At 40.1% G+C, this 14,217-nt stretch overlaps 1 protein-coding gene and 1 long non-coding RNA gene across 3 annotated transcripts; one reads left to right on the top strand and one right to left on the bottom strand.

The window, feature by feature from the left end:
- Nucleotides 1–1,010: 1,010 nt before the first annotated feature.
- On the top strand, nucleotides 1,011–4,387 carry LOC118409856. The gene is made up of 3 exons (XR_004830496.1): nucleotides 1,011–2,429; nucleotides 2,805–3,594; nucleotides 3,956–4,387. It is a non-coding gene; the product is annotated as an uncharacterized LOC118409856 (long non-coding RNA).
- Nucleotides 4,388–5,453: 1,066 nt separating this feature from the next.
- Nucleotides 5,454–14,073, bottom strand: LOC118409829 (integrin beta-like protein C). Of its 2 annotated transcripts, none has more exons than XM_035811177.1 (16): nucleotides 13,942–14,073; nucleotides 12,592–12,718; nucleotides 11,568–11,797; nucleotides 11,119–11,271; nucleotides 10,391–10,529; nucleotides 9,925–10,075; nucleotides 9,557–9,695; nucleotides 9,154–9,315; nucleotides 8,924–8,964; nucleotides 8,601–8,735; nucleotides 8,207–8,329; nucleotides 7,673–7,795; nucleotides 7,228–7,353; nucleotides 6,627–6,752; nucleotides 6,198–6,373; nucleotides 5,454–5,563 (listed from the first exon to the last, which is right to left on the bottom strand). In XM_035811177.1, exons 1-15 carry the CDS (start codon nucleotides 14,061–14,063, stop codon nucleotides 6,270–6,272), a joined length of 2,001 nt encoding a protein of 666 aa, XP_035667070.1. In that variant the 5' UTR covers nucleotides 14,064–14,073; the 3' UTR covers nucleotides 5,454–5,563; nucleotides 6,198–6,269. The 2 variants fall into 2 exon arrangements, with proteins under 2 accessions (XP_035667070.1, XP_035667071.1); XM_035811178.1 differs by having other exon boundaries at nucleotides 7,249–7,353; nucleotides 13,942–14,067.
- Between the last annotated feature and the right edge of the window lie 144 nt (nucleotides 14,074–14,217).

Here is a 14,217-nt window from a genome sequence, read left to right as displayed (position 1 = left end):
ATTGAAAATATGTTGCTGACAGTGCTGGTTCGTACTTTACATTAAGCGTGGCACATTAGTCTCCGCCACAAGTACCCATCAAATTCTCAGAAAAATACTTCAGGGAAGACTTTGAGTGATGGAAAGGGGCTTACCTAAACAGCTATGGTGAAGTACTACCCAGCATTCAAAGGTTTTCATGAGATTCTGAGTTCAGTTACCTTAGCCACAATCACTCGGCAGCTGTAAAGACTGTGTATATCTGGAGTTGTTTATTGAATGCTGTTATCCTCCAAGTACAACACAAAAAGGCAGCACTAAGCACATAAAGGTACATTTGTTAGCAAGCATAGGTAAAGTGGTTTTCTGGTGATGAATTGCAAACATGGAATACTGAACTAACGTCTATGTTCCATACATAGCAATGGGAACATGAACATGTATGTTGTCATGTTGAGCAGCAGGCCTGTAGCAATTATGTGTGTTGCTAGCAAAGTATTGATAGTCTTGATTATTTCTATCCTTCTGAAAGGTCACCAATTTGTCTACAACCACTATTTGATGTAAATTTGTTTCATCCCTTGTTTCACTCAAAAAAATGCCTAGCTTATCGGTTCCAAATCAGATGCGCTTGCCAACTTGGATTGCTTTCGGCACCAGGCACAGGTCTGTTTGCCTGTGTGTGTGTGTGTGTGTGGTGCTTAGCACCAAGGACAGGTCTCGTATTGTTGTATATATTATTGTATTGTATATTGTGTTGCGCTATTAATGTATGTTATGTACGGGAGGGCAGCCTTCAAAGGTGCATTTTTGCACCTGTTTTGTCCTCCCTTTCACTATGTGAAAAACCCAAATAAAGAAATAAATGTCGCAATGTGTGTACCGTGTTCAGCACCAAGGACAGGGCACCAAGGACAAGTCTTTTGCCTGTGTGTCTACCGTGTTCAGCACCAAGGACAGGTCTGTTTGTCTCTGTGTGTGTGTGTGTGTGTGTGTGTGTGTGTGTGTGTGTGTGTGTGTGTGTGTGTGTGTGTGTGTGTGTACTGTGTTCAACACCAAGGACAGGTCTGGTTGTGTATGTATGGTGTTCAGCACCAAGGACAGGTCTGTGTGTCGATGTGTGGACTGTGTTCAGCAATGAGGAATGATCTGTTTTCCCATATGGCAATGTTATTCAGTACCAAGGACAGATATGTTTGGCCCTGTGTGGATAAGGCACCTGCATTTCCATCATTACACCCAGAAATCCTTTTAATCTGAAAAAATATATTGCTGTCCTAGGCAAGTTGAAAACCAGGGCCTCACTTGGGCAGGCTGCCAAAATTTTTCAATCAGAAAATTTAACAACAATCTGAACTTTGTTGTTTTCCACTGCTAGTTACACTGGGCAAAGGAAATTGTCTGGTTTGCATTATAGCCTCAATAGTGATTCAGAAAAAATTGATTTGTATCCTGATTAGCTATATATAACGTGAGATTCAGTTTACTGGAAAGCTAGAATTTAACTGACTGTGTCCTCAAAGATTCTATTATACATTGGTCGAACTTTCCCCACCTCTGTCCAACATTGGATTGAACAGTGGACAGCAGCCTAATTTTCTGTCCTAACAACATTTCCATAACCTACATTTCCAGTAGTATACAATTATGGTAAGAACAACAGCCAAAGTCAAAACTTTCAACCTTCTAGTCCAAACGAAGGGTTGTTAACAATTGGAGCCTACGTTGTACAGTAAATCCTAGCTTGTAACTGCTGTGGAGTACATAAGTAGGCAGGTGTAGCAGTTTCCTACATCCTGTTCTTATCATCTCTTCTATGCATTTTCAACATGTTGAAATGATGTGGTTGGTTGGAAAGACGTCATCACACATCACAATAGCCTTATCTTTAATCTCATTTCCATTCAATACATCCAGGAAAACATTACAGCAGCTTGATTGAGTGGTCACAAATGGACCATGTAGCTCCAGCAGTACTGATGAAAAACAGAAAAATGGCTCCTTGATTTCAGGAGCCACCCATCCCGCTAGTCTTTAGTGAGTGGGATGTGGTAGATGGCTACATGTCAGCTTTCACTTTTAATTGATGATGAAATATTTTAGCATCCTTGTCATACCTTTTTATATTGTTGCACTACATCTTTTCTATTTGAACACATTGATTAATTAATTTTTAGAGTCCCTTGGTCTTGCACAGGTAGACTGACAATTGGGGCTGGCAATGTATTGCAGCATTGCACCTCACCATGCTGTCAAAAGACTACTCTATATACAGTTTAAACCTAACCAATGGCTGTCCTCTCATGTATGATAATGACTACATGGAGTATGTAGATGTAGTCTTGAATAACTTTTTAAACAGCTCTGTATTTGTATTTATGTTAGAACAATCATATATTTTGCTGACAAAAGCATGCAATGTTTGGTTCTTACCTGGAAACTACAATTAGGTTAAGTTAGTTAGTTAGTTAAAGTCCTTCCCGCGCCTGATGGCGCATAGGGCGGTGCCCATCTCCGTTTCAGTAGCCCTTGGGCCACACAACGCAATTACTACAGCAGGGGGCTAGTCCACTGGTAGTGGTGTGTGTTCAACTTCCATACTCTTTCCCGAATGCTGAGGGCTAAGCAGAGAAAGAAGCATGTACCATTTTTAAAGTCTTTGGTATGACTCGGCCGGGGATCGAACTCACGACCTACCGAATGCAAGGCGAACACTCTACCCACTAGGCCATTGCACCGGTCTATTTGTATTTATGTTAGAACAATCATATATTTTGCTGACAAAAGCATGCAATGTTTGGTTCTTACCTGGAAACTACAATTAGGTACAAAGTACAAAATCACCCGGATCATGCAGTCTGTAGGAATTCCAACTAGCCCACAACTTCCCCAGATGAAAGATTGATTTTATGTCTCTGTGACCGCACAAGGTCATATTTGGCACTGATGAGATGACAAAGTATATCCAATTTTTGTTCACTAGCTATGACCTACCAATACTTGAACTGGCAAAGATCCATCTGGTCCAAGAAATAGTTGAGACCCCAAATCTAGGACGACTGATTCTGCTGTATCTTGTACATCAAAATGATAATGATCCACCATTGTACCCTTACACCTTATGGTGGTGCAAGAAGATAATGATTGTGATACACTGTGTATCGTACATATTATGTACTGTCCAAAGCAAGCACTAATGAATATTGTCACAGTTGTCTTGATATAGCACTTCAAACAGAAAGTTACACTTACAAATGTCGTGTACAAAACTGGTGTGATACATGTGTAAAGGCAGTTTACCAGTTATGAGAAACAAGCAAAAACAAAAACATAGCATGAATCACAAAATGAATTTTTTGCTTATCAGGCTGACTTTCATAAGGCATTGATGGCATGGTATTATTTTGACATTCTGTTAGTCACCATACATGGTGGAGAGCTGTTTGTAACTGTAGCTGTAACCAAGAAGGTTGTGACGAGAGCGCCTCACTTTGATGACCACCAGAACTGCAGTGAGGGCCACTACTAGTACTGCCACAACAGAAACAGTGATGGTTGCCACAGGAAGAGTGCTTCCACCAGAGATGTCAACTTGGTGCTCTGTTTGAAAATGAGGTAAAAGTCTATTTAAGAAATTTGATGGGAATTCGTGGAAATCATATTTTGCCACATATTTTTATTCAGGTCCACTTGACGTCATTGTCAGACAATCATTTACAAAATAGGAATCATTTGTCTTGGTTTCCTTGTACCAAGAATGCTTGATTGCTTGTTTGTTTGTTTGTTTGTGTGGAATATCTGTAATTTATTTGTATTGAATTTTAAAACGGTATTGTGAAAGGATGACCTGACACAGGCCATTCCGTGCAATTTTGTATGAAGAAATCTCCTCCTTTAGGGTGGTAACATCAGTGACATCATTCAAGTGAAATTGAACAGTCGCAAACTTCAATGAACATATACCAAACCTTTATAGGTGCTGTCATCAAGAACAATGGGGCCCTGGTAGATGGAGTGCAGCCCTGTCATGTCCGACTTGTGTGACAGCTCCCTCCTGCGGCGTCCAGGGGCGCTACGACAACCCTGCCAGGATAACATTATTTATTTATAGTATGTCATGGAACTCTAACATTTCAATGTTACCGAACTCTTACATTTCAGATTTACAATCATCGTGGTGTTTCCATCATAATGGTTGCTCTAATCATGATAAATGTCATCATCATGAATAATCAAGTGATTGAACATTCCACTGGAATTAGTAAGTACAAAAACGCATCTGGCTTAGATCATGTGACAGAAAAATATAACTTCAAAAGGTTGTTCATACATATAAAAATGTGTTAAGCTCTATAATTTTACCTGTTTTGTGGCTGTTATTGGCAAACAATTTATGTGATCTGCACCCATGGAAATACTCTGTAGGCTGTATCTTTAAGATACAGGCATAAATGATCCTGACCTGTGCACACCGGGACCCAGTATCCGCAGCCTCACACACTTCCACCTCACAGTGGATGTACACTGTCTTGAGTTCCCGTATGAAGCGGAAGGCTTCGAACCCAAACTGTTCAACATCTGGTTTGTTGCTACTGAACATCTGAATTGTGCTGTCTGCACCACATCTAACATTACAGTCACAGGAAGGAGCAACATTTTAGCAGCAGATAATAGTTTTAAGCCTTTTCACTTAATTTTATACGTTTTTGTCAACACTTGTCTTTGTCAACAGTTCTTAGAAAATATATCATTTACCAACTGTTTTTTCATACTTTTTTCCATGTAGCTCTTGATATCCTGAAAGCATTTCTGTTTGTTTTCCAAATGTAATGCACAGAAATATCATTCTTACCCATCTTGAAGCAATGGATAGTTGAGGGAGTCATTTTTGTCAGGTGACATTGTGGCTTTGCAGTTCAGCCCAAGAACAGACAAGAGCTGGTCATGACCTTGAACCTGAAGCTGTAAGAACACCATGTCCTTGAGCTTTTTGTGGATGGGGTATTCAGATCGGGTGTAGGACTGTAGGTAATTGCGTGTGTGGAAGATGTCCAGGTGGATGGAGAGCTTCCCAAAGCCGACTTCGTGGAACTCCAGTCCACTTGGGATAGGCATGAACCGTGCGGTGACATCCTGATCACGTTCATACTTGCAGCTGCAATGAAGCAACATTCGTGTTGAAAGGTGGTTCTTGAAATGTCAGGATGCATAACATTATGAAATTTAACTTAACCTTGTATTGTTATGTACATGTATCATGTTATGAAACAAGCTCTAAATGTAAAGCCTTAGGAACACAACACAAATTTCCTTATGTGCGACCATAAAGAAATCTGAATGTAGGTAACGTTATACTCCAAATGACTGCACAGTGTCTGATATACTTTATGAATGAATAAATGTTATCAAAACAGCACCAAAATCAAATCAAACCACCTGAAAAGGAGCTGAAAAACAACATGCTTGTTACTTACGTAGAATGCATGATAATATCATCATCCCGACTGATGGTTCTTGTGGCCTTGTGGATGTTGTAAAGGCTGACAAGGTTGGAGAAGATGACGTACTTTGGGTCAAAGGTTACCTGCAAAAGATACATTTGGAGATGTAGTGTTATCTCTCAGAAACGTCAAGGTATATCTGTCATGTGCACACTGGATTTGTCATAATCTACCCCATACAAATTGCATTCAAAATTAATGTCCATAAAATTAAACACTACTGTATATATAGAGAGAAATACAGCCAAGGCTGCCCAAGGCAGGCTTCACAATATAACAAGTGCCTCTGACACGCCATGATACTATACAACGTACATGTATAGAATGTACAATGTGCATGTAGTGTTTATAATATAGACACAGAGAGGGTTGGGAAAAGACAGAACATTTTTGCAGTGGTTTTGAGTTCTTGGTGAAGCCGTCACCACGAAAACCATGAACATTTCATCTGCATTTACAGTATCTGAACCTGGACCTGATTGCCTTTTAACCTGTGTTACACAACACCATGCTGTGGAAGCTGATAGGGCCTACTCTCCAAGACCTTTTGGCTATGCACCTCTAACTAGAACCACTAATAGGTCAGGATTCTTTATCAATCTTGAAATCAGTTCAAAAGGAGCTCACAATTCTCTGTCTCTGTGGAAACCATTCAGGGGCCAGACCAGTGGAAGGACTTTTAGAAGCGAGGTTTGGTCAGGTAACGTTATAATTTACCTTTGTGCCACACTCATACAGACCAGTGCGCAGCAGATGGTGTGTGCCATGAAATGAGGCCATACATGTGCGTCAGGGGTCGCAGTGCAGGTTGCTGGTGTTGACTATTGCCAGTTTGTTTGCAGGCAGGGCCAGTTCCATGTACTCATTAGCGCAAGTCGTTGATGCACCAACAACTAAGGAGTCAAAATACCACATTGGTACTTCATTAAGAAGCATCTGAAGTTCCAAAAAAATGATAAAACAGAGATTGGCCTGAAAGCCTGCATACTTCAAGACATCATATAAAATTGCTTAATTGTTATGCCCAAACCATATTACCTCCATGAAGTATTCATCGCCATGCATAAATTTTGCAAATGAGTAAGTTATTTGCATAAAATCTATTTCATGGAGATGATGTCGCAGAACTCTAGTTATGGCTCTTACATGTGCAGCCTCTTCCATCCTCTGCCAGCATGAGGAGACCATTGGAGCATGCGCACATGTAGCTCCCAGCTGTGTTGATGCAAATATCCTCGCACATGCCGTTATCCGTGGCACATTCATCAATATCTGCAGACCAGTGATATAACAGTTGGATATAACATCTTTGGATTCCATCTAACACAGAATAGCTGATTTGATGGGCCACAGAAATAACATGGCAAGGTGATCTTGTGGTTAAAGTTATTGACTTCATATTCATAATAATCTAAAGGTTCTGGGTTCCAATACTTAGGAGCCCCCAATGTTTTGTCCTTGGGCACTTAAAACCAATCCCTCACTTGACTCAGGTGAAAATGAGTAGCTTCAATTAGGGATGTCCTCTGACTTTGTAATGCTGAAAGCCCGAATTGTTCAAGGAGAGCTCCTTATTGAAAAGAGGAGGGCTCCATCTTGTTGTGAGTAGAACAATTACAGCCTGGCCTTTGTAGCTTGTACTTTCTGTACAAAACTGGCATGTTATCCCTAAAGGCTTTACTCACGCAAAAACAAACAATAGATTGCCAGACAAACACGATAGGAGTGGTTTAAGGGGGCCACTGACCTGTGCAAGTGGTCCCATCACCTTTGTATCCATGGTTACAGTCACACCTGTAGGACCCAGGAGTGTTGACACAAGTTGCATTTGTGTTACACATGTCACCCTTGTCCTCAGCACATTCGTTCACATCTGGAAAATAAAACAATGAAACATCTAAGAGAATGAAAATGTTTCAGCAATACTGGTTTCAAACTGGATGAACAGTTTTCATGCCTTTCAAATTCATCCTAGTCAAAGTATGTCCTGTTAGCATTTACTACAGGTAGATCGAAAATAGAAACAATGCAGCAGTGGCAAATTTTGTTCAAATGCAATTCACTAGTATCTTGTGTGGTTATACTCCTCGTTTGCAACAATCTCCAACTTAGTAACTCTAATCCCTAACCCTAACAAATTACTGGATATCGGAACAGGATGTGGGATAGGATGTGTCATATGTTGTACTCACCTGTGCACAGACGTCCATCTCCCACATATCCAAGTTCACATATGCAGTCATGTGATCCAGGCAGGTCAACACATTGAGCATTGTTGTGACATCCATGGGTGCCGACTGCACATTCATTGATGTCTGAAAAATACAACAATGTTGACAATGCCAGACTGTACCAATATCTGACTTAACAATGTGCATAACGTTATTGATAAAATACATGTGAGTACATCTACAAAATTTACTCATAATTGATTGAAATGACGTAAAATCAAATAGAATCTGCATCGGATTCATCCAAGACCCTGTTTACACCAGGCTACATCATTCAATATGGTATGGGATTGATCACGATTCTGGAAGCCAGATCCACCAGAATTGGAATCCATCCATTGCCTGGGTGATTTGCGAAGTCTGTTATAAATGGGGTCAAAGTTTGCTCTCAAATTTCAAAAGCATCATCTGCAAAGAAAGGGGGGAAACTGATCGTTTTGCATGTTGATTACCTAGTCTAAATATCATTTGTCAAAGTACTGTTTTGTTCCTTACTCGTACACACTGTGCCATTTCCTGCATAGCCAGAGTTACACTGACAGATGTAGGAACCAGGAGTGTTGATACAGGTGGCGTTGCCATGGCAGAGGTCTGGACCAAATGCACACTCATTAACATCTGTTCAAAACAAAGAAAGAACAAGGGATTGAAATGAATGTCCAGATGCATTGTTCATGTTTGACATTAGTATCCATACTAACATTGGAATCATACCACAAGGGTAAAATTTACTGTTTCAATTGTCTCAGCACCAAACAGTCTTGTTTTTTTCCCTAAAGAACGAGAGTTCCCTTAAATCTCACATGCAGTGCCATTGATACTAGTAATTGATATTGGATATTTGCAGCATCCTGTAACCCTAGGATAGATAACGTGATCTACAATGTACCATCACACTGCTTGTTGTCCAGGGGGTTCAGCAGCCTCCCAACTGGGCACATGCAGTGGTACGATCCATCCGTGTTGACACAGTCATGAGAGCAGCCACCATTGTTCACCAGGCACTCATCCACATCAGGTGTTCCTGTTGGGTAGAAACATGCATGTAGCTCATACATGAATGTATAGAGAGAAAAGAAAACATTATTTTGGAAGATAGCTATGACATAGCTTTGAAATGGTTGGTACTGGAAATTGCGCACTCTTAATGTAACATTTTACCTTCATGATGTACTTTTTTGTGGCCTAAAAGAATTTTAAATCATTGCTCACCATCATAGACAAGTGTGATGCAGCGCTGGTCAGAGTTGATCCTTTAGTTGGAGGAACAATATTTTTGAAATATCAACAAATGCTAGAAAGTAGGTAGATTGTATATATCATAACTACATTAAATGCAATATCATCAAAATGCAAATTTACATCAAAATGCAATAACATTGAAAAGAGATCTTGTGAAAGAAGCATATCACAGAATTCCTACATTTTAACACCCATCTTACCTATTGGAATCCTGTGCCAGGAAGCAGAAAACATGTTGGCCAACCTGTGCCTCGGTAGGTGTCCATGTGATGTTGACATGTGCACGACGGGGATTGTCCGGAGTGGTTATTAGGGCTGACTTAATCATCCCAAGTGGAGAAACGGTTGAGATCTCTGCAATACTTGAAAGAATTCACAAAGTTTTGAATGATGACATGTAACATTAACTCTAGTTCGCCTTTATCCGCAGATAACTTGCATCCGATGTTTTTAAAAATGGTATTGATGAATTTCAAGTCATGTACAGTGGTTTTAAATTGTAATACATGTATTTTCAAACATTGCTTACAAATAGGACATTCCACACCATTCTCCCACAACATCAAAGTTACACATCTATCCTTTCCAGGAAATCTATCTTACCTAACAGCAGGGTTGGGAGATTCTGCCTCCAGGACTGCATGGTAGGTTCCCCCACCAGGAACAAGGACTCTGTCCCTGTCTTGGGGGGTTCGGCCAGTCAGAACTGGTTTCATGTTGCACAGGTTGTTGGAGGTGTAAGCTGTAAAACAATGGCAAATAAATGCTTACGGTTTATTTAGTTTATGTCGGATCCAATAACTGTTTGAAGTACCAACTTGAAGGAAAATCATCAGGAATCTGTAGACTGCTTTTACAACATGTGATTCCAGAGGCTCAGGCATACTCAGTCTGATCTGGGAAAAATAATCAATTAATCTTGTTTGCCTTTGATGATTAATTGAAATAAAAGTGGTTCAAATAATGTTCACCATCGACTAGGAACTGCAGAGGCACACGACTCAGCCCCGATCCAGCAATGGTATTGGACCCGGATGGATAGTCCTCTAGCGTTAAGGCTACAGCGTACCATCCCGGCCTCAGGCTGCCCTGGGATGTCCTGTATGAGATCTCGCACTTGTCCTACACATTAGACAGTGTCACACCTTCACGTTCAAGTTACAAAATATAATTACTTGGTTATGGTGGTTCTCTTACTGTCGATGTCGCCTTAAGGCAATGTAGTGCAGTACTCTGCAGTTTGTGAGTCCGCTTGCTTTCACAGCCTACAATGTTCGATGAGTGTTAAAATGACCCAATCTGGACTTCCTGTAGTCATCGTTAGATATCACATCAGTGTTGCTGAATACGCCTTAACTATCTCCACAGGCCCTTAACTTTCACATATTAAGCAGTTTTTCTTTCATTTATGATCTTACTGGTTTGAATATGTATTACCTCATCGAGAACAGAAAACGGAAGTGGATCACAAGCCTCCCCACACTCGCCAAAAACCGAAGCGTACCGACACTTCACGATGTCTCCGTCCGGATCTTCCCACGGAATCCGGATCACGGTGTCACAGCTGATCTGTACCCTTGACAACATAACAACGTAATTAAGCCTGTGTCACAATTCCAGCGAACTCCGGTCGAATTTTTAGATCGGCTGGAGCTCACCAAATTTCAAAATTGCCATTTGGAGCTGGCCGACTCAGTTCTTGATTTGTGACGAAGGCTTACGGTCATGCCATGGTCACATTCATTAGACAAAGCTAAATGTAACGTTACTCTTTGTAAGTCAAATATTAATTTTTCTGCTATGTCATACGGAATTCACTGTTTTGAAGAATCCAAAGAAAAACTATTTTATTAAATGAACTTGACGAAATAGTTTTAACAGACAATTACATGTGAATTTTTTAACTTTATATGTAGGAAAGGGTTTACATTATGAACATTGTAATTCTAATATGTAGATACTTGTAGATTGACGGAATCGAAAAACCGCCGCTGGAGATTTTACTGTAATGTTTATGGACAATATAACGTAAATAATCCCCAATGAACTTTAAACACAGCTTCAAGTGTCGTCGAAAAAACAATTTGCATACATCAAATAGGAACATTGGACGTTGACTTAAATATTGTCAACGATTAGGACATGATACGTGCTGCAATTCGCACCTGTATATAGCCGAGCTGGCGGAGATTGGGGAGGAGTTAGGTCGGCCGGTGTCAGGTCTGACGGATAAGTCAACATGAGAGACCAAATTCCAATCAGGGTCGTGGGTTCCTCCGTTAGGACGTTGAACAGTGATCCAACAGCAACCGTCAAAGCTGAACGGCATGACAAGGAATGTTAGGTTGTGAACTAATTTATTCTGTATCATCCAGACTGCAATATATTAGGGCGAAATACACTCTACATAGTAAGTAGTACAGTGCATTATGCTTTTGCCTGGGATATGCAACCATGATATAACTAAATTTAGTTATTGCTCTGTGACGGAGGTTAACCTCTGGCGACAGAGTGTTGTTTTTGCACGATGTTATGAGTGTTCGCATCTGTTTCTCTATGTTCCCTTTGCCGCATCTTTGAATTAAGCTCAGAGCGCCATCCAATGTGACCTCACCTTACATCGGTGACAGTGTTTCCTCGCATAGAGACATTCATGGAGTTGGTTCCCTGTGACCAGTCCTCCTGTACACTGAAGTCAGTACAGTAGTAGTCAGCGGGAAGCGAGCCTTCGGGTGTGTCCCAGTTGCCACCTCCGATCAGGCGATTGTCACTGATTGTCGTCTGGTCGCAACTTCCACCCTCGCTACTAGACCTCCTCCAACTCATACGAAAGTTACACTGGATCTGAACAAATTAAGGTTATTTCAATAACATACTAGTATTGATTTTTGCGTGCCAGTGAGAGGTATGAAAAGTACTACACTTTTTCATTAGCAAATATCCTGTAAACATAAATAGACATCTAGACAGAACGTAACGATTCTTCACCTTTATCCGCGGGGTTACCTATATCCGTTGTATCTAAAATTTAGGAATATCAAGTCGACAGACGCTGGTTTCAGACTGCAATACTTTGAAAATATTACAATTTGAAACCACCATCTGTAAATTTAATTGATATCCCCACATACCTCGTTTTTAATTACTGGCGAACTAGCTGGTGAACTGGCATTATAATACAGAAATGCAACTTTATACATGTGCAATTTTAGTTTCTTACAATAGCTACAAGTGATTCAAGTACATTATCAATTGCACGTTAATTCCTTCCGACGGAATAACAAGGGTGTGGTCATCTTGAAATCAACTCAGTCACTCATAAAAAAATTGAACAACAAATTGAGATATTTCAATCTCAAGAGGATATATTCTTGTACCTTTGTGCCAAATTTCAACTCATTCGATGAAAAAATGAGTCTGTTATAAAACCAGTGGCATTACATTTTGTAAGGGTGGTGGCCGCTTGGTTTTCAACAAAACCGTCAGAAAATGTAACTCACTTAACATAGCAAAGCTTTTCTAAAAGATGTCTAATGAAACTCAAATGATAGTGAAAATACAGTTTTGATAGAATATAACTATATAGGGTTGATATGATATCAACTGACTGTAGATACTAGAGGGAGACTTTTTCTTACCAAGTCCGGGTCGTTTGGAATCGGTTTCCAGGAGAAGGTTGCCCCGCGAAAATGAGATCCTTCCACTGAGACGGTCCCGAGGAGGACCAACAATGTCCAGACACTGTATCTAACCACAGATGGCATTCTGCGTGTGAGTATGAAGAAAACTCGTTACAAGCTGACACATGAAACATATCTAGTGGACTTAAACGTTGAATATACGACCAATATGGCCCAGGCCCTTCGTTAAATAATGACCATGGTAACAAAAATCATGTATAATCATGGCACAACTTGTATATCTTATTTCTGGGTGAGGTTGAGAACGTATTGGTCACCCTTCGTATGTGCCATTATTTTTTGTGTCATAAAGAATGCCAGCGAGTGGGACCCTTGGACACAGGGACTGGCTGACAATCAACAGCACAAATCACTTCAAGTAGACTTTTCTGACAAATTATTTTTCCCACTTCATGTCTGACTTGTTGCTTTTTGATCAATATCTTTCCACTACTGCCTGAACGTATTTGAGGACTTGTAATGGCAAATCTATGTTGGGGTTAAAGACCGATCTCGTGACTCATGAGTGACTGTACTGCCATTGTGGCACACCTTTCGATCTTTACCCGGTGAAGTCATGAAGTCCCTGATCTTCACCCCTTCGATCAGACACAAGTAGGGGGTTCTTTTCTGAGCTTGAACATTAAAGGGAACCCGACTTTAAATAACACCTTCAGCATGTTTTCTTTCTTCAAACAAACGACCACGCACTATTCCTCATTTGAAAAGCGCTGGAGATTAACATTGCTTTGTGAAATAGCAATGGTTTTCTGCTGTGCACTATTTCACTACAATGTTTTATTTCAGACTTTGTCAGACCATGTGACGTATACAATATCAAACATGCGAATTTATCTACATCACACAAAGATGACGGCGTTTTGAATGATAGTTACAGTTTTCAACACTAGTTACGATATTTCTTTTTCATCAGGGTGTTTATTTAAGTCCAGTCGATGACAGGCAGATAGTGTTTAGCTTAGGCTGAGAAAAGCTTTATATGCTATGTGGGTGTGATTATTAAACCTTTTCGTCTTGAAATAATTTAGGAAACCTGATGAGCTCCGGAATCATTCAACAAAGATGTTTTAGACAAGAGCTGATTAGAAAGTGTTCACTTTTGGAATTTCCAATGTCATCGATCATCATAATCAAGGCACAGGGAGAAAAAAATCAAAAGGTATACTATCTTTTAAATGTTCAAATTCTAACTTAAGGTTCTGCCATAAACGCTAACATTACTTACATTATCAAATGCTGAAGAAGAAAAGGAACTTTATTTTCCTTTGCGAATGCAAAAGCACCTACCTGGTTTGTGACCGACGACTAACAGGCGGACTTGTTTTTGGTACCTTGTTTCCAGGTCTGATTAGCATTGCAAATGTAAAGCGGCAAAGTCCATCGAAACGGACTTTATATATATAAGCCATCGGTTGTGAACAATGGAAATAAATCGATGTTCGCAAAATCGATATTTAGTACTACAGAAGGAAAAACTAGAGTACCACGACACCGCACCACGGCCATAATATATAACTTATATATAAGTGAAGGTAATTTTTTTTCCCATTGATTTTGCAAATA

This window comes from Branchiostoma floridae, chromosome 2 (genome assembly GCF_000003815.2).
Source record: "Branchiostoma floridae strain S238N-H82 chromosome 2, Bfl_VNyyK, whole genome shotgun sequence".
In the NCBI taxonomy this organism is placed as follows: Eukaryota; Metazoa; Chordata; class Leptocardii; order Amphioxiformes; family Branchiostomatidae; genus Branchiostoma; species Branchiostoma floridae.
The sequence above is the reverse complement of the archived record's forward strand: the minus strand, read 5'-3'. Positions and strand labels throughout refer to the sequence as shown.

Excerpts from the sequence above, each read along its gene's own strand:
- LOC118409829 (XM_035811177.1), bottom strand. The coding sequence starts at position 14,063 with ATGGCTTATATATATAAAGTCCGTTTCGATGGACTTTGCCGCTTTACA. Across the intron at positions 11,272-11,567 it reads AACACTGTCACCGATGTAAG|CTTTGACGGTTGCTGTTGGA; the intron begins GTGAGGTCACAT and ends CATGCCGTTCAG. Across the intron at positions 9,316-9,556 it reads TCTCCCAACCCTGCTGTTAG|TATTGCAGAGATCTCAACCG; the intron begins GTAAGATAGATT and ends AATTCTTTCAAG.